Source organism: Oxyura jamaicensis, chromosome 10 (genome assembly GCF_011077185.1).
Source record: "Oxyura jamaicensis isolate SHBP4307 breed ruddy duck chromosome 10, BPBGC_Ojam_1.0, whole genome shotgun sequence".
NCBI classification, from domain to species: domain Eukaryota; kingdom Metazoa; phylum Chordata; class Aves; order Anseriformes; family Anatidae; genus Oxyura; species Oxyura jamaicensis.
Window position 1 is genome coordinate 18,671,710 of NC_048902.1, and position 23,918 is coordinate 18,695,627.

A 23,918-nucleotide genomic window follows, 5' to 3' on the forward strand; every position below is an offset into this window, starting at 1 on the left:
CAGCACTGACAGCTGGCTGCCGGGATTTCTCAGGAGGAGGAGCAGAGACCACGGCAAGCTACAGCCGAGGGACAGGGGAGGAAAGCCAGAACTGCGCCCATCCTCGCGTCTGGTCTCACACCCATGCAGTTCTCAGAAGCGAGCCTGGTCTCCCTGCCAAGCGGCAGCTCCGGCTTCCAAGCCGGAGGCAGGCGGCTGCCCGGGGAGGCACCCGGCCCGACTGCGTGCCAGCAGGGCCAGAGGGGAGGGCTGATCCCTGCAGTGGGGCAAGGCTCTCGCAGATGTGGCTCTAGGAAATGACACCTCTGATGGCAGGCATCCTTCGGAGGGGCTGAATGTGGGGAGTCCTTACTCACACGCACCTTTCGGAAGGACTGAACGGCGAGGGCGAAGCAGAGCGGGAGTGTGCTGGATAAAGCCAAGCCGCACCACGACTCATCACTGTTAAAGGCTTGGAAGAGAACCATAAATAAAAGACTGAGATGTTTTAAACAGCAGCTGCCCTACTCCTCCCTTAAAAAAGGGAGCAAAAAGCAAGTCCAAAATGAGGACTGACCGGCTAATCCGGCACCTAAATGAGAGAGGTCGATTCTGCATTTGACTGGAGTTTTACTATTATATTAAACCATATTATTTTTTTTTCTCTACCCCATAATAATAATGAAAAAAAAAAAACTTAAATAGATGCCTGTGGTCTTCTGCTGTGGTATTAACAGCAGAGACAAGTGTCTCTGAAACACACACCCTGCAGGGATCTCTGTGCACATACCCTATTATGGACATTTCTATTTCCAAAGGTTTTTTTCCTGGTAAGTGTCTGGAATAATTTGACATTTCTGTAGCATGCAATACTTCTGGGACGGATCCATATGAGTGTCCCCAGCATTTTCTGAGCAATCCTTTCCAAAGAGTAAAACTAAACGAAGAGGTTGAGGCTCCAAAACAGGTTCTGGGCAAGGATTCGCCAAAAACTTCAGATGAAAGGCTGCTGCCCGAGGCCGATTTCATTGTCTGCAGAGAGGACCCGAGATCACATGCTGGAGTCAGAGAAGGGTGATACAAAATATAAAAAAGAAAAAGGGAAAGAAAAAGAAGAATGTGTCAAGATATGTTACTACCCCAGAGTGGGAGCCAGCTGTACAAGGAGGACTTTGCAGGAAGCAGGCAGCCTCGCCAGACAGCTGTGAGAACCTCACACTTGTCAGACAACCAACCTCAGCCCTCATCCCCACCTCCACAGTGTTACTCCAAGAAAGATTTGCTCAAAATCTACAAGTTAAAGACAATTCTGTTTATAATTTACAGGCTGGGGATGGCTTAAGGCTCTCTCTTAGCCCAGGTGAGAACCCATCAGGCTTGGTAACAAAGCAAATGTGGAACAACAAGAAATAACACTAAAAAAAACAACCTCTATCTGACCTCTAAAATTTACAGTACAAAAGTAAGGTGACAGGCAGTGGGCAAGTACAGGCAGAGCAGAGAGCACAAGGCAAGAGATGAGGGAACAGCTCAGCATCAGAGGGCAGCGGTGTCTGCAGACCAAACACACACACCTGGAACCGACACACAGAGGAAATGGGGCTCCAGATGAGCCTGATGATAAGCAGATGGCATCTGATCAAGCAAACCCAGCTCCTTCCATCACGTTTTACCCTTTATGTGGTGGTCTTGCAGGCTGAATACACTGAGAACAAACCCTATCCGCTGCACTGCTATTTGCATATACAGAGCCCAGACAAAGAACGAGTGATTTCCCTAACCTTGACCCTACAGAGACATTTCTGAGCGCTTGCTTTGACCAAAGCACTCACTGCAGCAATTATTTAGAGCAGCAGGAGTCCAAGGGTGGAATGGGAAAAAAGGTTCCTGTAATGAAACACACTTGGGTGTTTAGTGCTCTGCGTAGCACGTCGCCCTTTGCTGCCCCAAGCTTTGCATTTCAGCTGTGGCAGAAGTTAAGGAGAGAGGAGAGACATCACATCGCACCGCTGCGTGTTCTCGGGGAGTTCCACACGCTGCCAGCTTAGCAATCCGGCCGTTTTTAATCACAGCTGTGCTGAAAGGTAATGTATTTGCCCATTATGGCTGACAACTGGGAAACATTTAGGGAACAAACAGCATGTTAGCATGGCTTCATTTCCAGCAGCTAAAAGAGGCTTCTGAGAGTCCTCCTTAATGGTGTGGACATTTGTTTCATTGCATGAGACTTCACGCTCCAGCTTAGGATTAAAGTGTCATAGGGGGATTTACTGATTTAACTGAATACTTGCTTTCTGAGAGAGAAATTCCAGTTGTCTGCTTCTCAGCTCTATCTAGCCATCAATACAAGCCAATTTCAATTTCAGGTTTTCTGAGTGCCTGGATTAAAAGAAAAAGAGGTGAAAATAAAAAATCCACTTTTGCATGAAAAAAAAAAAAAACAGACAAAACAACAACAACGAAAAGAAGAAACACTTTAAAATAAAAAAAAAAAAAAAAACACATGGGTTTTCCTAAAGATATTCAGAAGTCCTGCTCAGCTTTTATGACTTCCAGCTCCCCGTTTACTCAAACACCCAAACTTGCTGGCCTGACATGCAGAGCGGAGCGTTGCAGGCCTGCCTTTTGTCTGCTGCCCCAACTTGTCGGATCCTTGGCTCGCTGTAGAATGGGAATGAGGCAGCAGCCTCGGCAGCGCAGCCTTCCTTCGCCGCCCCGGGCAGAGGAACACCCATAAAGCACAGGAAGCCGAGCTCCATCTCAATCGAGCTAATCAGATCAGCAATTATTTTCCGTACTGTCATCATGTTCAAGCATAAACATGTTTATCTTTGCGCTTAAGATAGAGAAGAGACGAAGCATTACTGCAGTGATCCCTTTTCATGCCCGATTCTGTTGCAGGAGCTATAATCCTGGATGGAAAAAAAGGCTAAGGAGTCATTTCATCCTGTCCTTAAAGCTCCAGCATTTTCAGAAGCCTGTGGGACTGCAAGTATTTGTGATTGGGTTTTTTTTTGCTTTTTACCTTTTTAATAAGACAAACTAATACCATTTATTTTGAAGGTTGCAGGCAAGAAGGACATAATCAATTCAAAACTATAAAAATATGTTCCAACCACAAAAATCATTATTAGCAACAAATTTTTAGGACACAGCTCTTTAGGGGGACACAGCTTTTTAAGGACTTGGAACCAGCTGACCTTTAAGGTCCCTTCCAACCCAAGCCATTCTACAAACTCCTAAGCTGTTCACCTTTCAAAACCAGTTTTGAGCACAGAAAATCTTCACCTTAAACATTCACTTTTTTAACAGCATGAGAAACAAACCAAAACCCATTCCTCAACCAGAATGAGCAGGGCCGAGCTCAGTCCTGGAACCAACATCACCGGTCTGTCCTCAGAAATGCTTCCAGCTGTAAAAATGAGATGTTTTGTGTAGCATCAGAGGCAGAAAAGCACTTCAGAGAGATGTGCTCCTTACCTTCTGAATTTTTCTTTAAAAAAAAAAAAACAACATCCTGACATCCAAGCATCCACAAAACTCTCAGAAAATCCTTAACTGCTAGAGGAGTGCTCAAATCACAACAGCTTTTGCCTCTGTCAAAAGCTGAATTGGTGCTGGTGTTGCTCTGGGGAGCACCGTGAGCCTGTCCTGGCCTCACGCTGCCACCCGAGGGAGGCCACAAAGCAGCGCCAGGTCGGGCACCCCAACCTCGACGAAACCTCTAAGAGGCCTTACTTGTCCCTGTGATTGAGTATCGGAAAGACAAACGACCTGGACGCTGTTCTTAAATCATCAGACATCAGTAGCAAAAGCAGCTGTCTCTCCTCCTTCCCCACCTGCACACAGCTAGCCCCAGGCCACAGCTTGTTAGGAAAGGCCATTAACTCATTAGCTTTAAGGAGCTCTTGGCTTCATGTTGCATTTTTCAGATGTTCCCCGATACCCGAGGTGTCCTTTGGAGCACCACAAAGGATGGGAAGAGAAGGGGGAGCACAGAAAGAACATGGAGGTACTGGGGGTGTTTGGGCTGGGGAAGAGGAGGCTCAGGGCAGGCCTCACTGCTCTCTGCTACTGCCTGAGAGGAAGGGGTGAGGAGCTGGGGGTCGGCCTCTTCTCGCAGGTAACTGTGATAGGACTACAGGGAATGGCCTTGAGTTATGCCCGGGGAGGTTCAGGCTGGAAATGAGGAGACATTTCTTGTCAGAAGGAGCGGTCAGGCCTTGGGACGGGTTGCCCAGGGAGGTGGTGGCGTCACTGTCCCTGGGGGTGTTCAAGGAGAGGTTGGACGTGGTGCCTGGGGACATGGCTTAGTGGTGACATTGGTGGTAGGGTGCACCAGATGAGCTTGGAGGTCAAATTTGTCTCGATGACAAGTATTTGCAGAGCGGTAATCCAAATGAGAAGGGCCCGGTTAACTGTGTAAATGAGGTGTTCCTCTCTGTTCCGAGGCAAAGACATTATACAGCTACAACTTAAAGGGGAAAAACAGATCTCCCAAGTGAATCATGAAGGACCGTCACTGAACGAGGGGCTGAGATGCACAAAATGTCCAGAGCCGGCACTTACAGGGCAGGCAGAGAGGAAGCCTTGGGCTCTCCCTGAAGAGTACGAGGGAGGAGAAAGGTAAAGTTTGCAGACATGACCTGAAGTCCCACTACTCTCTCCTGTTACAAAACCACTCAGCTTCATTCCCTTTCAGAAACTTCAATTTTACTGCATAATTGCTTTCTCCGTTACTTTTCCCATTTATAGGTCAGAGCCCACAGCAGAGCCCAGCACTTCACCAGCGGGGTATTTCTGGCGTCTGTGCAGATAATTAATGCCCATTACACAGCTCAAGCCTTGGAAATCTCAGCTTACGTGATAATGTGCACAGGATCCCTGCTACTTTCTTTAATTGTGGAAGCACCAAGGCAGTCAGGTGCTCAGCATGGACCGTAGCTGGATTTCCACTTACACCTGCCTTACAACACCTCACGCCCTTAAAAATCGACAGTGATCATAACTGGTTATTTGGCTCTGCTACATTGCTACCTAGACAATGGAAAAGTGACTGCACGTCTAGGAATATCAACATTGACTGAGCAACAAGTGCAAAAATAATTAACATTGATCAGAAGAACTGGATTATTTGTGGTTAGAGATTGTGTAACCATAAAAAGGGCTTTCAGAGGCTAGGTGTGTGTTCAAGTCAGCAGGACAATGCGGATACAAATCAGAGGTGCTTGCACTTCACAAATACTTCCTGCACTGCGGAAACAAGGGTCATTATTTGCACGTCTGAAAGAATGCATGGCAAACAGTGTGGAAAATCTCATCGATGTATTTACCTAGGGCTTGCGGGACTGTATTTGTCAAGTTGCTGTCAGCTTGGAGACTTTTATATCACGTGCTTTTTATAAGCAACGGTATTTATTAATGTATAGAGTAACTTCAGTGGTTTTATCTACGTAAGAGTATTTTTCGCATCTGTAACTTCTCATTCCTTTTCCGCCATTTAATTTAACCTCCAACCATCAAATCTAATATCCTAACGGTGCCACGGCAGTGCTCAGCTCTCCCCTGCTGATGGGGACAGCAGGCAGAACAAGTAACTCAGCCCGTAACGAAATTGCTTCTCCTACCTCTCTGAGCACTGAATTTATAAGTCCTTCCCAAGTCACAGTCAATGCAAGACATTATTGACATCTGCTACCAACAGCACATCCTACATAGTTAATAAAAATCAATTTTCTGCAGCTTGACACCCGACCCCATACATGATATTTAGGATGGACTTTGTGCATTTCCAAGGGAGATTTCCAGCTAGATAATGGGAGTCAGTGCTGGAGCCCAGTCCGACAGAAGCCCGAGACACTGGGCTTTAAAGTCCTGCCAGCCTCGTGTACAGAACAGCTATTTTGGATAATTACAGAAGCTGTAATAATGCCTTTGGAGTCCCATGAAGTTGAGCTCACTGCAACTCAGATGCAGCCTTGCAAGCTTTTGAAGAAGGGACTCCATTTGCTTGTATAAAATCCTGAACAAAACCATCCTTTAGACCTCACTGTCTTCTCGGGGCACTTGACAGCCACATACAAGATTCCTAAGCCTTACTTTCAGCTGGCACAAACCAGCACAGCCTTGCTACCTGATCAAGTGGCGTGCATTTCCATCAGAGGGAAATTCAGCCGTAGGAGATATCCTGCTCAGAAGTAACTCATCTGAAAAGCAGGGCGAGGACCCGCTGCGTGCCTGCGCCCACCCACCTCGGTCTGCGGGCAGCCCTGCACGTGCTTTCTGTGCCCTTACGTGAATTTTTGGGTGTCCGCTGCGAGCCCCGGGGCTTCAGCCCCGCAGCCGGCCGGTGCTTCCCGGAGCCGAGGGCTCTGCTCTCCTCGTGGGAGGGCGCGCTCTGCTCTTCGAGTGGAAAAACGTGGTGAAAGCCAGCAAGAAATTACAAAGAAGGTCTGAAGCATGATAAAATGCTGAGAGCTTGCTAGCTGCCATGCACCTCGGCTTTCAGTGACGTCTTTAGCGCAGCCTCCACATTTTCAAGTCCCTTCTGTTAAACGGGCATGATTAATTCCCCTGCAGTTTTCCAAGCCTGCTTCTGCTTGGAAGCCAATTTAGCAATTAAATTAATCGTCAAATATTTCTTGCCAGAGAATAAAAAGGGAGTTTCACCTCGCCTGGGCAAAATGCAATTCCCAGCGGATTTGAGAAGTTAATGAGTGGAACAGTTATAAAAAAATGTAAAAAACTGGCAAATCAGGCGGCCAAGAAAGAGACAGGAAGTGACAGATTTAAGAAAATACCTCTAAAGTAGAGGAAATGAGTTGTCCTTTAAGAAGAAATCATACATATAAAGCACATAAAACAGAGTATTCTTTGTAGACTTGACTGAAGAAAGAAAAAAAATATTTAAAAAAAGACATCCTGAATAGCATGAAAAGCAAGACAGCTTCAGTGGCTAGCCTCAGCTACCAAGGATGGAAATTTGAACAATTTTAAAAGCAGTGGCCAAAAGAAAGAAAAAAGAAAGGGAGAGGGGAAAAAAAGCCACTAAATGCATCGAGGAGTGACTTAAGTCAGTAAGGACACGCAGCCTCTCACTACATGGAGTGCTGCTGTGCTGTGCTTACTCCGTGCAGGTAAAGCCCTAATGGTGATGCTCTCGAACAGACACGAGGAACTGAAAATAATGGCAACATGCACGGGCGCCCGCCGGGAGAGAGGTGCTGAGAAAAGCCGTGTGTTGGCTTCTGTCCGGGTGAAGTTCTCCTCAACTTCTGCAGTGAGCTACAAACTGGAAACCCTCCTGCAGCAAGGGGGGATTACACACAACTTGAGGAGTGCACGACACACACATCTGTACCAGGGGGACCACGGGCTGATCCCGAGCTCTGACCAGCAAGAATTGATACTGAGCTCACGGACACCCCACACAGCACCCCCAGGAAGGGACAGGCAGCAGCGGCGAGGAAGGTGTTAAGGGGCTTTGTCAAGTGGCACTGACATTTTGAAGAGGAAGCTCAGGGTACGTACACTTCGGGTGAAATGAAGCCTTCCCAAAACTCTATTTTTAAAGCCAGCAGCTGTAATGCAGTAAATGTCACGTATGAAAGTGTTTTATTGTGTGCAAACACCTTACAGAGCAAAGGTAACCTCGGAGATGGTGAGCTGAGCCCTACAAAAGAACATTTCACTGTCCAGACGTGTTCAGCAAGGTTCTGCCCAGAGGGGGAAGAAAAAAAGAAAATGCAAGAGAAAAAAAAAATCTTTACTCCATTTTAGGACTGTGAAAGGCATTTACTAAGACATTTCTGTACAGCTAAACGTTCCCTTTCACTATGATGTTATCTCATTAAATATAAATTTACCTGGACCTGACTCCTCACTATCGGAATGATTTAAGGCCTCTTTCACTCGGCAGAGAAATTAGACCAATTAATAAACCTGAAATCCTTCTGCCACGAGGATTTCCCCTGGAAGGGCTTTAGCAGCAGATTTAGCCCTGGAGTGCTTCAGGCGAGCTCGCAGCCCGGCACTCTCCGGCTGTGAAGGCAGCCACGGCTGCAGCGAGCAACAAGTCTGCCTCTGTGCTGCGTCACCCAGCACCGCCTCGCTGGCGTGATAAAGTGTCTGCTGGGGAGGGTCCAAACAAAGACCACTTCATCTTGCATTTCCTAGAAATCGGTTAAAAAAAGAGAAAGGAGAGACAAGAGCAAAGCCCTCATCCCGAGCTGTGCTGACGGAGGGTGCCGGGAAGCCGAGGTGCTGCCCGCCGGCCTTTCCTCCAGCCGCCTGCTCGCAGCCATCCCGCGGGCATTTCATGTATTTCATGTGTGCTAAGGGAAATCCTGTCTGCATCGCCTGCTGGTCACTGTGACCTGGAGACACTGCCAGCGGGATCCTCCAGCAGCTGGCCGAGTGGGTGAGAGTCACAAGAAACCTGCATCAACCAAGGTTATTTCGCTGCAGAGAGAGGAGTAAAGCTCGCGTTAGCCCCCTGATATGCTATTTTGCCTTTGGTCTCCTCTTTTCCGTGCTGGGAGAGCATCTCCCACTGCGCCTTCTCCTTTGGGGGCATGCAGACACAGCACATGCACGTGCAAATCCTGTCGTTCCAGCACGTCCCCACAAACAGAAGACAGACAAACAAGCCGGAGTGATCCCTCACCTCTCCAGGCTCCCGCTCTGCCCAACGGGCTCTGGTTTGGGCAGGCAGGGATTCGCCCACCGGACGAAGCCCTGTGCGCTGCCAACAGCTCTGGTTTGGAACTCAAAACCCACGGGCGGTCGTGCCCCCGTGCCCACTTCCATTTTCCTTCACCTTCGGCTCTTACAAACCTCCTAATTCCTGAGACATCCGAGTTTCCCAGGCTGTCCCGGCACACGAACACCTCCCAGCCCTGACCTCGGACCAAGTGTTTGCCCGCACGACACGGATCCTCCTCCCTCCCCTTTTCCCCCTCGCTGTGCCTTACACCTGGGAGGGCTGCCATCCCGGCACGGCCGAGTTCCCACTCCCCAGGGGACAACTGCCAAGGGCTGGTGACTTACAAACATCTCCCTGTGGCCAAGAGCCACAAGACAGCTTATCCACCACCCCAGGGACCCGCCAGGGATGGGGTTCCCAGCCCACCTCCTCCTCCAGGAACCCCGCTTGGTCCCAAGGAAGAACCAGGGAGGTGAGAATAAGGGGGACCCGGAGCAGCCGGCTTTACCAAGAGGCTGCCCAGGAATAAAAGCTCCCCTAGAGAGTCGCCAAGAAGCTCTCCCTTTACCAGGCTGCTTGCCTAAAGTTCATTAGATTTACGTTAAAACCCCGTTAAAAATATCTGCGTCTATTCTTGCTCGCTTACTGCTCCCCAGAGAACCACGTCCGGCCATTTACCGCACCTCTCCTAAAATCTCCTGGCCCCGGAGCTTTCCAAAGCGAGGGCTGCAGCTCACGGCCCCCGGCATTGCCCACAAGACACGCGGGGATGCAGCAACCCGGGATTGCAATGGGTCAGACGCAGAAGGACCTCGCTCCGCTGTCCGGCTGTCACAAGTTCACTCGTGGGGAAGTGAAAACAACCCCAGCCAGACCCAACTTATCACCCCGAACCGCATCCCAGGCCAGCAGGGACGCTGCCCTACCAGGACATGGTGCCAGCAACTTCCCTGGCAGGATGGGCTCGAATCCACCGGGCAACTGGATGGAAGAAGAATGGACAATCCCATGGCTTGTTCGAAACGTTATAGAAGACACAGGTTGAATGTTAATCAGAAAGAGAAAAGTACTGATCATCACCATATCAATGGGCTCGGTTTAGCTTTCAGCGCTCGTTATTGTCTGGTGTGGGACGCGGGACTGAGGCTGCACGGGTATTTCCAAGTTATAGCTGAGGTCTGGTTCCCAAAGGCTGGCGTAGAAAGGACTGCAGCGACTCTTAGGATTTAAAAATAAAGCAAAACGTGCTCCATATCCATGTAGCAACGCTCAGGAACGGGGTCTGGAGTATTTTACAGCCGTTCTGTTATAGCCCTGCACACACGAGGATGGGGACATTTACTTTAGCCAACCGCAGAGCACGCAGGGTTCCAAGAGAAGGGGTGCTTTCCAGCACAACGCACAGCAACCAGGGGACACCGACCAGAATATCAAGAGATGGCCGTATTTCCCTGTTATTTACCACCAAAACACCGCAAGAACCACTGCAGCTCCTTTCTTCTGCGTATAATCATCATATTGATGGAACTGGCACCGACCCCGAGCTGGACACGGCTGTTCTGCCCCACCACACAAAGGGACACAGGCACAAAGACGACCAGTGACGTTATGTTGGCTACCGGAGAAAAACAAAATCCAAGCCACTGTTCTTCGCTGCACACCCTCTGCTTGGCCAGGAAGAAAACAAGCTCTCAGAAGTCACTTTCAGACCTCGTTTCTGAACGAAGAGCTGACTGCTTAGCACGGTAACGAGGCATGAAATGAGACCTGCTACGATGCGGGCTGCTCGGTGCTTCGTCTGTGCTGGCCACCAGGCAGGTGCCCGAGCGCTCCCCCTTCGATCGAGCTCGGTGCCTCGCCAGAACACGTCCCGGCAGCACCACGCTTGTCGCTTTAGCGCAGGATGGGTTCTGCTGGCGTGCCAAAGCAGCTGAGCCTCGGAGCGCGTTGCTTTCTTGGCGGGTATTGCTCCTCGCCTAGGGGAGAGGGACACAGGGGAGTTCTACGTCTGGAAAAAACGAGATTATTGCGGCCCATCAGATGCGATATCTGGCTCTAAGGATTAGAGCCGTGTCACGGCGCGAGCCAGGGCAAACAGCAGGTTGTTCCTGCACTCGCACCTTGTAACATTTTGCTGTTTACTTCATTTTTTTTTGAGACCGATTTCCTTTCTGAAAGCGCATCTCTGTCCTCCTCTGCCTTTCCCCCACCGCCTGCCCGGGTCCTGCGTTCATACCGGAGAAACCGCCTGCGACCAGGGGGCCGTGAAGGCCTGCATCCTCTGCACGCTCCTCAGCGGGACAGTTTGCTCAGTCTGCTTCTCCTCCAGCGCTTCCAACCTCGACTTGTGTCGCTGCGCTGACCCTTTGCACGTGAGCACCCGGGCCACAGCTACCTGCCTTACGCGGGTGGCTGGAAACAGAAATCGGGTTGCCGTGAGCCGCAGGAGGAGCAGCGTTTGCTCTGTAAGCATCCCGCAGAGCATTGCACAAGAGCGGTTACTTCAGCCGGCCCGAGATTGCAAACGCCAAAGGAATTCGGTTCCCTCGTATCTCTGCTCATGGGACCTCTGTTTAGAATATTTGGAATTTCTCGGACTCCACCGCGCTACGACCCCCCTGGGGTTCGCTCCGGCTCTCTTGCTTTCGCCACCTTTCACCTCCAGGAGGTTGTTCCCCATCCCTGCACGCTGCTCCACATGCCAGGGGGTGGATCTCTTCTCCTGCTTGGCTCCCCCGATCTTCGTTAACAAATTGCCTTCAATGAGTGCCCTGGGCTGAGGTTCAGAGAGGCTGCCGGGGAACCGCAGCTTTGTCCCCGCAGGGCTCCTCGCTTCGTTCGCTCTTCGATGCCCTCTGGGAACCGAAGCAGACAACGCTGATTATTTTTTGCAGTTTCTACCTGTGGCTTTGCTGCACCGACCTGGTGGAGGCGGGGAAGCATTTCCTGAGCTCACCCTGAGAAAAGGCCCGTTCCGGCAGAAAATTCAGCCCTCCCTCCCGAAAACAAGTCTGCTCCTGCCTCCCCTCGCTTCGGCCCTGACGGTGGAATTTTAATTGAAGTGACTGGGGCAGGAGGGGAGGGAAGGTGTGCTTGGGCTGCAGGACACCAGGCCAGGACCTCCTGCGCTCCCCACCTTGCCCTGACGGTTCCTCCTCCGGTGCCCCGGGGATAACCCCGTGCCGTGCAGGAGAGCTCTCCTTCCACCGAGGGGGCACGGGAAGGTTTGCAGGGGCTTTGATGCATAGGATTCTAGACCTGAGAATTCTCCCTCAGCGTCCTGGGAAATCTGGTTCCTCCAAGTTTTCCCCGCCAGCAAGGTCAAAACCGCGCTTCTCCAAGCTCGCTTGAGAACGACAGCCAGCCTGAAATTAAGTCAAAAAGCGATTTCTCACCCGCTTGTGAGAGGCCGCAGGAAGCTTAAATGCATCTTCAAACCCTAAGCGACCTTCAGCGAGAGCACCGCGGTCCTCAGAGGACAGAGCCAGTGGGGGCACATGTCCCTGGGGCAGAGCTGCTGCTCTCGAGGGACAAAGCCCCCCCGGACCTGCCCCACGTCCCCTTTTGCCACGCTCAGCTTCCAGTTTTCAATATTTAACCACGCTACTGGAGCACAAGAAAATGCCGATGTTAAAGGAAAAGAGCTTAACGGGAAGCAGGGCCCGTCCCTCCCGTGTGCTCGTCCTTCACCCCGTGAGATCCATCTCCTGGTAATTCGATGAGAAGCTGTTTTTCCACCCGAGCTCTCCTTCGAGTCCCAAGGGCAGCGGTGACAGCATGAGAATGCTATTTGGGAACGGAACTGGAGGACCGTCAGCTAGCTTTGGGGGGTTAAAACCAAAAAGGCAAAGAAAACCCAACACAGGAGGCAGGAGATGGCAAACCGGGAAGACGCCTAAAAGCCAAAGGAGGCGAGGTGCAGAGAGCGAGCACTTCGCAGGGCCCCGCCAGCTGACGGCCGCCCCTCTCCCTTCGCTCCCTCCCCTAGATTTCAACCGAGGAGTGTGCGTTTCTGGGCAGGGCTGGTCGCTGCCAAGTCCCTTTGTGAAATCAGCACGAGGACACGGACAGGAGAAAAATTACTTCGGGGAGACGGGGCAAGAAGCTGGGGAGGGGCAAGACAGGGGGGAAAGCAATCCAGGGGCTGCACAGAAAATCCGAAACTTGACAAAGCCGGGGCTCCCTTCCAGCTGGGACGTGCCCTGCGGGGGACAGGGGTCCCTCCACACTGCTGCAGGCTGTGTTTCAGGCCAGGTCTCTCCCCCACGGGTGGGACGGGAGGATCCCAGTCCTGCTTTGAAGGGAAAGCCTCAGGGGCAGCGCTCCATCACCACGAGCACCGGGCCGCCGCTCCCCGCCCTCAGAAGGAAGGGGAGGCAGCGCACGAACAACATCCCCCTGTGCATCGCAGCCCCAGCGCCTGCATACCTCCAGCTGTAACCACGGCGAGCGGGCTGAGGCACCTCGGCACACGTACGGCCAAGCGCCTATAAAGGAGCCTTTGTGCCGGCTGAAGGGGAACAAGGCATTTTCTGTCCCCGACCACCTAGCCGAGCGAGCGGGGCCGCGCGTTTCACGCTTCCTCCGCCCCGGGAGCCGCGAGGGCAGATGGCGGGACACAGACACAACCTGCAGAGCCCCGCGGGGGGCCGTGGGGAGCCGTGCCGCGATGGCACGGAGGTGACACTGCCCTCGCCTCTCATCTTCCTCCCGTACCAAACCCGCGCTGCGTGGCACAGGGCGGGCAGAGCTGTGGGTCAGCGGTCCTGAGCCCTGCCGTCCTAGTTCCTAGGCCCCGATCTCCTGCCTTTTACACCCTGAGTTATCCTTTTCACCTTCACCCTAGTTCCCCGCTCCGAGACCAGGCTCGTTCTCTGAGGCCGCAGGAGCCGCGGTGTTATTTTCTCCCCCCAAACAAGCGCACGCAGCGGTGACGATACCAGCAGCAGACGTCAGGGCTCGGCTGCTCACATTATCCCACGGGATCGGAGGTGGCTCTGCTTGCAGCTGGGCCCGTTGCAACGCAGCAGCGAGGCGAGACGCAGCTGCAGGAGGCTCCCGCAGCGACTGCAGCACGACTTCAACGCCAAGGAGCCAGAGAGGGGGGAAAAAGATTTGGAAAAGTCAAAGAAAAATCGCTCTGCTCAAAACCTGGAAAAGTCACAGCTCCAAACCTGGAAAAGTCACAGCTTAGGGAGGCAAAAGCCCTGCTGCTTTGTGAAGATTAAACCCACTGTTGTCTCTTGGTTGCTTTTTGGTGTGTTGGTTCTTTTTTGTCTTTCATGAAGTTCCCCCTGGCCAAAGATGTTAGGAAGTGTCTTCAGCAGGAGGAGGATATAAAACCGAGCGTGTCAGCTCAGTAAGCTGTGATAAGGTTAAACAAACATGTAAGCCAAGGTAATAGTGAGGTTTCTTGACAAATTATCCGTGAGAAGGTTAAATAAATTTCTCTCTTGTCAGGACAGCAGAGAGAGGCGTGCTCGGAAGGAAAATTCTGCTGACCTGGACGGCGAACACGAGAGGTGTGCGTGCTGGAGTCACTCCAGGCCAACGAGGCCATTGTTAGGGAAGCATCGGGGCTGAAGGCTGGATGGAGCCACTGAAAAATGGGGTCAGGCTTCCAACCCACCCATAAATGGAGGAGGATGGTAGGAACGAGATTTGTGAAATGCCAGACCTCAGAAGCAGACAGCAGGCCATCCAGCGCTTATGCACACTGACCATTAATTACGGACACCCGCTTACTGAGAACTTTCTTAGTCCTTATTAAGGACAAAGAACATTTGCCTTACGCTGAAACGCGGAGCAGTGAGCTCTGCTGTCTCATGGGCAAATGTCTGCTCTCCCTGTAAGACAGTAACACGTTAAAAAGCACGGCTACAGAGGATTAAGGCAGCTCAGTTCATACAAACTAGCACTCTCTCCTGCATTCCTGCCTAATACAGTGGTGACACAAGCAGCCAAAACATTTAGCTTCAACTCAAATCAGGTTTAAAGAAGTTCCTGCCAAGTAATTAAGCCCATTGAAGGCTTAGGAGCAGAGGAACCTTCCTTAACACTCCGCTGAGATTCTCAGCGCCCTTTTCTCACCGGTGGCACTGAGCTGAAGCGGCAGCCGTGGGGAGGAGCAGGCAGCGGGCTCCCACCACCAGCCTCGTGCCTCTCCAAGCCATCCTGCCACGAAGGCTGAGCATGGTCCCAGTCCATGGTTGGTGTTTCTTGGCGTTTCCTCGCTGTGCTTCCCTCTTTGTGCCAGCAGGGAGGACTTCGGGACCCGCAAGCAGCTCTTCTGCTGCCATCGTCCCGCTTTCTAATGAACTGCTGCCTGAGCCCAAGCTGTGGGCTCCTGCTTCCTTCCTTGCTAATCCTAACCTCTGTCTAAGAACCTGTGCTTAATCCCCAAAGAGTGCCAGATGCTTCTGAAGGCAGCTTCCGAGAACAAAAATACAGCTCTCAGCTGGAGCTCCCCAAAGCCATTCAGTGGGGAGGATTAACCCCAGAGCCTCGGACGGAGCTTAGATGCGGTGGGCATGACCCTACCGTGCTCCCCGGTTACACAAGAGCACGCCGTGCCTTCTCCCAGCCATCTTCCGAAGTTAATTCCTTGGCAGGCCGAGGTCCAGGAGCTGCATCTCACTGCCCTGCATCATCACCTGGGGCTCCTGGCCGAGCTTACCTGGGCACAGGGAGCCTGCTGGGTTGGAGAAGAGCTCGCTGCAGGGGCCTTCCTCCATCCAGTGCTCTTCATCACGGTACGCAGCGTGGCACGGACGTTGTACAGGTGGATAAAGAGATTTCCAGTTCAAAAGGTCTTTAAAAGCACTTGGGGCCGCCAGCAGCAATTTAAATCACACGCAGGCTTTTGACTCTTTTTCTGAAGCCACCTTCATCACCACACAACCTGCAAGCCCCCGGCGTGAGGCTGAACCCGTTCTCGAGCATCCCACTGATAAAAATCTGCCACAGCTTCTGCTTCCCTACCGTAGCAATGCTTTAAACATGCTCAAAACGCAGCTGAGATCATCGCCGACGACTGCCTGGCTTTCACTGAGGGCAGCAGCGGAAACCCACTTTCAGGAGCGGGGTTTAGAAACCAACCAGCACTGAGCTTTTGGTTCTGCAGGGACCCCAAACACGCTTCCAAAAGTCCGGGATCTAAGAAATCACCACCAGTCGGTCCCCCCGGCCCTCCCAGTTACGTTCCCAACCTCTCCGTGCCACAGAAAGGTCATTTTGTTGGAAGATAATCCCCACCTTTCAGGCAAGCAGGATTTCTGGCAAGATTTTAAGAGGTCTCCAGCTGATAACCATGAAAGTTCGCACCGCCAGGAGCCCAGATAAGCTTTTAACACAGGAAATTAGTGCTAACGTGTTTTAAGCATTTCAGCCCTCAATTAAGGACGGTGCAACAGCCCAGCAAAGTAGAACCGAGTGCTTTTTTTTCCAGATCGGATGGGTTTGGAAAGCAAAACAACAGCAGCAGGTCTTTGCCAGGGAGGTTTCTACAGGAAACGAGGTTAGGCAGGTGCCGAGCAATTAATCCTCCGGCGGCACAGGGCACGGGCTGCAGGAGGATGGCGCACGGCACCCGCAGAGCCGACAGACACAGGCAGAGCCCCAGCCGAAACCTGCGGGTTGTCCTCCTGCACCTTCTCCAGGGCTATCTGCAAAGTGGCAGCCACCCCAGAGCCGATGCCGAGCCTCGCCGCCTGCCTCAGCAGCGCCTGACGGTGCTGACAGCGGCTTTCGGAGGAGGAAACGTGGAAAGAGAACAGGAATCAGCAGTTCCTGGGCCGAGACGGGGGCTGCCCTGGTGTTAAGAGCTGCCCCAGCATCAGGCCTGTGGCTGCCAGCGCGGTGAGCTGGCAGGAGGAAGGGGCTGCACGGGGAAGGGCTCACGGAGCACTGCATCGAGGCAGCGGCAGCCCACTGGGTGTGATTTCACCCCCCCCCCAAAGCATTAAGAAAAGCCTTCGAGGCAGGCTGATGCCACGTGGCCGGCTGCAGGCAGTGCCGAGAGCAGCTCCGGGTAACGACCTGGGCTCCTTCACCCTGAGTTCCAAAGAAAATGCTGCTTTATGGTAAACCGTTGATATCCAAGTAAAGACAGGTACCACAACAACACCCATCGTATCCATCCATTTACAAGACCCACCTTCTGTTTCTCTGTAATCATTTAATCGCTTTTATTAAAAAAAAAAACTAAGTATTTCCCCAGATACCAAGCACAGTGCAGCCAGCACTGGAAGCACAGGAGCCGGCGGCGTTTCTGCCACCCCTTCGGTGACCTCAGGCAGTTCACACCGAGCCCCTTCCCCGCTTTGTTTTCCTTTCCCATCGCCACACAAGCCTGGCTTTTCTCTCCCTGCCTCGCAGGCTCCGACACCTCCGTGCTGGCGGTGCTTTCAGCTGCTCAGACAACTGGGCCCTCTGCATACAGAGGGGAGAATCTCCCCAGGCCAAGAGCCCCAGCTGAAGCCGCTTCGTGGCCGCTGCAAGTGAGAAAGTCAATTTATTTTCACTGTTTTTTTCTTCCCGTCTTGTCACCTGGGGCGTTTCGCCGAGGTTTTGTTTATGCAGAGGGAAGCACGATGAGGTTTGTTCTTCCACCCCACCCTGGCCTTTTCTACACAGAGGTAAGCCCTAAATAACGTGGAAGTGGCCAGCTCAAAGCGTAACGGGAGCCAGCTGCCTACGCGGGTACCTACACGGGTACCCACCAGAGGCTGGATTTCCCCGTGCCCTTTCAAGGTCTCCATGCAGGTGGGATTCGCCCACGGCAGGCGGCGTGCGGCTCTGGGATTACAGCACAAAGCCGAGCTCCTTAGGGCAGAGGAAGGATTTTCTCCTCCCGCTGTGCCTCGCGGCGCCGGCGGGCCGCAAAGCAGGCACCCACCCTGCAGAACCGGGGCAGCTCTGCAGCCAGTTCAAGCAGGGAAAAAACCTCCGGGAAGCTTCTGGGCTCCGATTCCCCTCCCTCCTGTCCCCATGGCTGCTCAGCTGAACGAACTCGCAGCCGCACGCATCTTCCGTGCGCCTTAATGAAGCGAGGGGGATGCCGAGGTATTACGTCGGGGTTCTTTATCCGGCCGTGCCACGACGGATTAGCCTTTGCTGGCTTGTCCTCACGCTAAGAACTAAGCCAGACAGCCTCCTAACTCGGCAGGCTGACGGGTCCTGATTCCTAGCAGAACTACTGCGCTTCGAAAAGCCAATAATGGGGAAAAAAACGCTACTTTTGTCTCCTGGCTTTATGGGGGAAGCCTCCTTAGTGTCTGCACTACAGCATCACGCAGCCCCCAGCAAAGGGACTGCTTCAAGTCAGCCAGCTCGCCAGAAACGCACTCCCTGCTCACAAGTCCCAGGCAGCACCTACAGCTCGCAAGGCACATGGAAGCCCCGAATCACGCAGCCTTCCCCTTTCAAACCCTTCCCCTTTCAAACCGAGGGCTGGCAGAAAGTCACCGAGATCCGGGCTGAAGTGACCTCGGTACAGCGCTCGGAGCTCGATGCAGAGCAGGTCTCGGGCCCCACAACACACAAACGGCCTTCACCAACCTGAGTTCAGAGGTCAGTCAGCAACGACCTCGTGGTCTCAAGTCAGATTTTCCCCTCTGAAATATTTGTTTCTCAAATACGTAATGATTTTCGGAAGTGAAAGAGCTCGGTCAGGACCTGGGCGCAGATCTGAGGTCTCTCCTATCCCAAATCCTCCCGGCCCACACCTCGGCTTCGCCAAGCCCGGCTGCTCCCTCCTGCGACCTCCCTGCCCTCCTCCTGAGCAAACACCACCGCTAAAATTAGAGCCCCGTGGCCGTACCGCGCTGCCTCCCCCCTGCAGCCACAGACTGCCTGTCACATCGGGCAGGTATTTCAGCCTCTCCAGGCATCCCCCCACACCCGGATAAGGCTCTCCTCTATTCCCCCCTGCGTGCCCTGACAAGGAACCGCTGCTCACCACCCTCACGGAGCCCGGGCTGTGTTCGTGCGCTCCCCCAGGACAAGCAGCCACCCGTTTCTCATTCCGAAGCCAAGCAGACACCTCTGAAGCGCTTCAGAGATGAAATTCAGCGCTTAAGAAAGGCCCATTTACAAACATCCACCGTGAAACAGCGGGCACGCCTGTATGCTCCCTCTCTCTCACGCTTGCAGCTCACATCACGGGTTTCTGGAAGGAAGAGGAGGCATTTCTGGATATTATTTGGATTATTTCAGAAGACCCTAAACCATGAGCTTTGCTCAGGGCGGAGTCGTTCCGGCGCTGCCAACGTACTTGGCAGATCCGAGGTGCACTTTAGGGGCTCCCCTAACTTCAGTGGATTTCAGAGCAGCAATTATCTCCAATTACCGCAGATGAAAGACCGCACAAAACGCTAATTCGAGCCCACCCTTCTCCCAGGAGCCCCCCAGTACCCGCAGTCACCACCTCCCTGCTGCTCCCCCAGCCAACACCCAGAGGCCCGGGCTGCTCTTCCCTGCTGCGCTCGCTCCCTTTGCCACAGCCCTTTTTGCCATTTCTATTATTGATGTAAAAAAAATCTCGCTTCTGGAGGTTTAAGGGCATTTGGTGGTGGTGTGGAGGGAAGCACTTCCCCCTCACTGCTCTGTTCCTCCTTTCTGTCACCGCCTCAGCCAGAGGAGAAGGAAAAGCAGACGCGGCGCAGAGCACGAGCTGCTCGCTGGGTCCGGCTGCTCCCACCGCAGGGCAGGAAGCAAAGCTGCCGGGATCCCCTGAAAGCAACGCGTGCCAGACGGGTTTTCATGCTGCAGAGATGGATGGGGTGCGTAGCAGCACCACCCCGAAATCAAAAGGGCTTGTGGTAGGTCAGCAGCGCTCTCGCGATGAGGATGTTGAACGCTGCGTCTCAAAACAACGCAAACGAGAGCAAAATAACACTGAGCTGCAGGACAACAGCTCCGAAACTCAGATACATTTAAAGGACATGCTAAACTCGGAATGAAAACAGACCACGAACACGCTGGGACTGTTTAAATGACAAACCAGACGCTGTCACCAATGCTGAAAGGTGTCCTCGGGGCAGGCAGGGCGGCACGCCTCCAGCACCCCTGGGGTCTGTGTGGCTGGGTGAGATACGAGGGGGGGGAAAGACGAGCGAAGGAAGGAGGCTTAGATATGTAAAGTGCTGCTAAGGAAAAGCACCAGACGCCCAGAACACCAGTATTCCCTAGAAGTGCAGAGTCACTTCCTAGCGAGCTCAGCACAAGCCTTTCCTCCCCTGCAGGAGGAAGGCCCGCGCTGTATTGCCCCAGAGCATGACGCTCCCATCTGTGCTCCTCCGAAACTTCACAGCTCCGGCCTTTTTAGGACTCTTTTCTCCCAGCGCGCTGCACAAAGTCCACAGCTCTGGCTGCTTCACCCCACGGAGGGCTGAGTTTCGGAGCCGTGGCAGTCTCGGTTTTGTTTTCACGACGACAACAACCCCTCGCCGTGTAAAATGTTAAGAGGTATGTCTCATCCGTGACTCAGCCGACCCATCTCCTGTAGGGCCACGGCTACGAGCCTGGCCCCCGGAGCCTAAAATCCATCCGCTGCTCCCGATGCGCTGCGGACGCAGGGGAGTTTCAGCTCTCCCCAGACCTGCCTGTTGTTTTTGTGGCATCCCTTCTTGGGGCGGGGTGAAGCAGGAAGCCCGAAGAATCGCGGCGTCAGTTCTTTCTGCTGTATTTACTGACAAGCTCCTGACAGCAGGAAGAGCGCGAACAAACCCTTACAAGCCCTGAAATAAGCGGTGCCGCTAATGAAGTGCTCCGCGAGGCGCCGCGGAGAGCAGCGAAGAGACAGAAACACAGGAAGGGGGGAAAAAAGAGGGTTTTGAGACAGCCTGCTGAGAGCAGGGAAACACAGAGCCGGGGCTGGAGCTGCGCTTGGGCACAACCCCAGGGAACGGGCCGGTGGAGATGAGCAGCACAGTGAGGACATTGTGGGATCCCGAAGTCAGAGAAAGGGGGCAGTGACAGTCATGGAGATGAGTAAAATGCCTCCGGGCACAGCGCCCAGGCAAGAACAGCACAGGGGAAAAAAAAAAAACCACCACCCAAAGCGAGGTCCTGCAGGGCTCCGCGTGTCCGAGGCGCTCCGGGTGGGAGCCAGGAGCTGGGGGTGCCTGCAGCGGAGACGTGAGCCCCTCGCTGGTGCTGCTCAACGGGAAGTGCAGGACGAGAGAGGGAAGCTCGGGCTGTCTGGGTTGGGTTTTGGTGAGGCCGAAGCAGCTCTGCCTGCTGAACCTCGCGCTGCAGCCGCTTCCCTTTCGGTGGGAGCCGTGCAGGACGCCGTGCCCCGGCGCGGATCAACTCTTTGCTCCCCCAGAAGCTCACTGGAACACAACGCCCTGCACCGCGCTCGCAGCAGCCCGTTACTTGACGTTTGGGAAGGTACAAGGCACGGAAAACGTCGCTTTTACCCCGAGCTTCTCCTAGCACAGCTGTTAGGGCAGCTGTGTTACTTCGCACAGCTATTGCTTTATCTGAAACAAAATACTCGGCGCATTTCATCAAGTTGTTTGGGCAGTGAGAGGGCCGCGTCACAAAACCGGGAAGATGACAGGTTTTTCAGCTGAAAACCCTCGACTGGGTGAGAGCAGAGCTGTTCCTGGCAGAAGAGGCGTGCTTTTACCACCCAGCGTCCTCCTTCCCTCCCAGGCAGCTGGGATTTGGCACCTCACGTCTTTGCACGGAAGGACTTCGCGGCACTCGGGAGCACCCAGCACTACGGATAAGTGAACATCGGCTGATCAGACAGAACTGAGGATGAGGAAAAACCCAGCCTCACTCTGTCAGATACCGTTCCTAGCGCGGTCGTTTGCCATCATTAGTTATTTCAAGCCCAAACGCGGTTGGATTGACTCCGAGGGGTCTTTGCCAGCCTCAGCAGAGCCTGGGTGCTGACCTGCAGTAAGCTCTCACATGCCCCACGGGAGAGGCATTCACACGGAAAGTTATTCCGATTCGGAGCGACTGGAGTGAAAATTTTATGCTGCTAACAACTGTGGAAAAAACGTTACTGACTTCTTGCTGAGGGCTAACCACGACACTGGCACTGCCTAAACTAATTCCAGGTTGGTAAGCTGGGAATGTGGAGAGCGGCTGGCAGTCCAGCAAGCCTTCAGGAGCGACAGATAGGAATAAATTACTGCAGCTGGAACCCTCCTTCCCCTTCCACAGCGGCCTTCCTGTCACCGAACTGTGAACTGAAGTGAAGCAAGAGCTCTCGGGGGCAGAGGATTCAGTAAACACATCGAGAGTTTAACGCAAGTCCTTGCTGGTAAGAGCGAGGCAGCAGCAGTGCCCGTCTGCGGCCACGGCCCCTCTGTCACGCAGACAGAAGGATCTCCTTCTCTTTACCACGTCTCACAAAAGCACAAAGCAGCAGTTGTACGCCGGCCGTAACCGCTTGCATAAAAAGATAAACTGTTTGCTCTCTCTTCTGCTCTCACCTCCTCGCTCCTTTCTCAGCGAAACCCCCGGCGTTTTCCCTGGGACGAGCGCTAGGAAGCGCCGCTCCAGCCCAGCAGGTGTTTTCAATCAGACAGTCTGTAAACACCCAGGGCTCACTTCAAAGGGCGCAGAGGAGCGGGGCAGGAGAACCCCTCCTCGCCCCTCGGAGGAACCGCCGGCCCCGGCACCCCGCGGCAGCAGGAAGCTGCGGCAGGAAGGCTGCCAAAAGCAGCCCGGGGACTCTTGGTTTTTTCCCCTCCCGAGGTGCCAACTCCGCAGCCACAAGCGCGTGGGCAGAGCCCGGGTTTCGGTGTAAGAGCAGTGGCTTGGCTCTGCTGACATCAAGGAGCTGCTCGGCGGGCGCAGGACGGGGCTGCGTGATGGTGCCAGCACCGATGAGACATCTCCGCAGCGGCCGTGGGGTTGGGAAAAAACTGCCACTGTCGAGGCAAACATCTGTCAGCCTGGCACGTTTGATCCATGGCAAGCAACGCGGCGCCGGGAGCCTCGATTCTGCACACTGACACTGGGACATAACCGGCTAAAAAAAAGACGGCTTGAGCAGGGAGGACTGCAGGGGCCTGTGGCCACTTTGATTTGGGTTATTCCCTTTGTGTGTAAATCAAGATATCCTCTATGAGCGCTGAGTGTTCCTCCCACCACCCCGGCGTGCCTAATTGGCCTCCGCTTCCCTCCCTGCTTCCAAGTTTGCGTAGGTCTCTCCTGGGGCGACGCTTGTAAGAAGCAAGAGCGTACAAACCGTATGGCTGGGACCATCAGGTGGCAAAGGGAGGCGAGCTCCGGAGCCACTCCGGAGCACGGCCCCGTGGCAGCAACCCCCTGCTGCCAGCCTCTCCCTCCCCCAAAACACCCCCCCCGAGTTCGCCGTCCCCTCGTCCTTACCTCGTAGGACCACACGCACTGCACTCCCGCGAACCTCCGCACGCATCTCCCCACCTCCACGTCCTCGTGGGTGGTGTACATCTCCCGCAGGCACTCGCCGATGTGGGGCACCATCCTGCGCAGCACCTCCCGGCTCATGATCACCCCGGGGCCCCCCATGCAGAAGTTCTCGCCCGGCTCCAGCGCCAGCTTCCCCATCTCCTCCGTGGTGCCCAGGCCGGTCTGCCCGAGGAAGAGGGGCTCGCTGCTGTTCAGACTCCTCAGGAAGTTCTCCAGTTTGTCCCCTTTGATGTAAACGTCGTCGTCGGCTCTCATAAACCATTCGTATTTGTCCAAGTAGTGGTCATGCATGTATTTCAGCATCATGAACGATTTCTTCTGGGGGGGGTAAGAGTCATCCACGCCTGGAAGCGGCACGATGGGGATGGGAATGGAGGTGTCCGAACCCTCGCTGGAGAAGAACTCGACCTTGCCAGGAATGGTTTTGGACCAGGTTCTAGGTTGGAAAAGACAACGAGAACTGATTGAGCATGCACGCAGAGGCAGGCGGAAAGCGCTACCCAGCAGAGGTAACTCGGAGCTGCACCTCATTTGCTTTACAAATTCTCTTTTTGAACGCCTCGAAGGGTTATTTTTTTTTGCCATGCAAACAAGGACACTCGCGTTGCACCCCGAGCAACTGGCTTAACACGCAAAAAGTCTGACAGGGCAAGCACCTGAGCACCTTTTGCAGCTGTAGCTGTAAAAAAATACAGTAAGAGTAGTTCAGTGGTGGGCAGGGTTTCTTACACATATGTGGTGTTGGTCTAACAGCAAAGCCGGAGGGAACCAGGACAGGCCAACGACTCCTAACCGGGTTTTAAGCCTCGAAAGCTTC

At 53.6% G+C, this 23,918-nt stretch overlaps 1 protein-coding gene across 1 annotated transcript in view; it reads right to left on the reverse strand.

The window, feature by feature from the left end:
- CHSY1 (chondroitin sulfate synthase 1) overlaps positions 1 to 23,918 on the reverse strand; it is a 63,643-nt gene that overhangs the window by 32,029 nt on the left and 7,696 nt on the right. Inside the window, exon 2 of the mRNA XM_035335398.1 lies at positions 23,042 to 23,537. Coding sequence (XP_035191289.1) covers positions 23,042 to 23,537 — 496 coding nt within the window. The remainder of the gene's footprint in view (positions 1 to 23,041; positions 23,538 to 23,918) is intronic.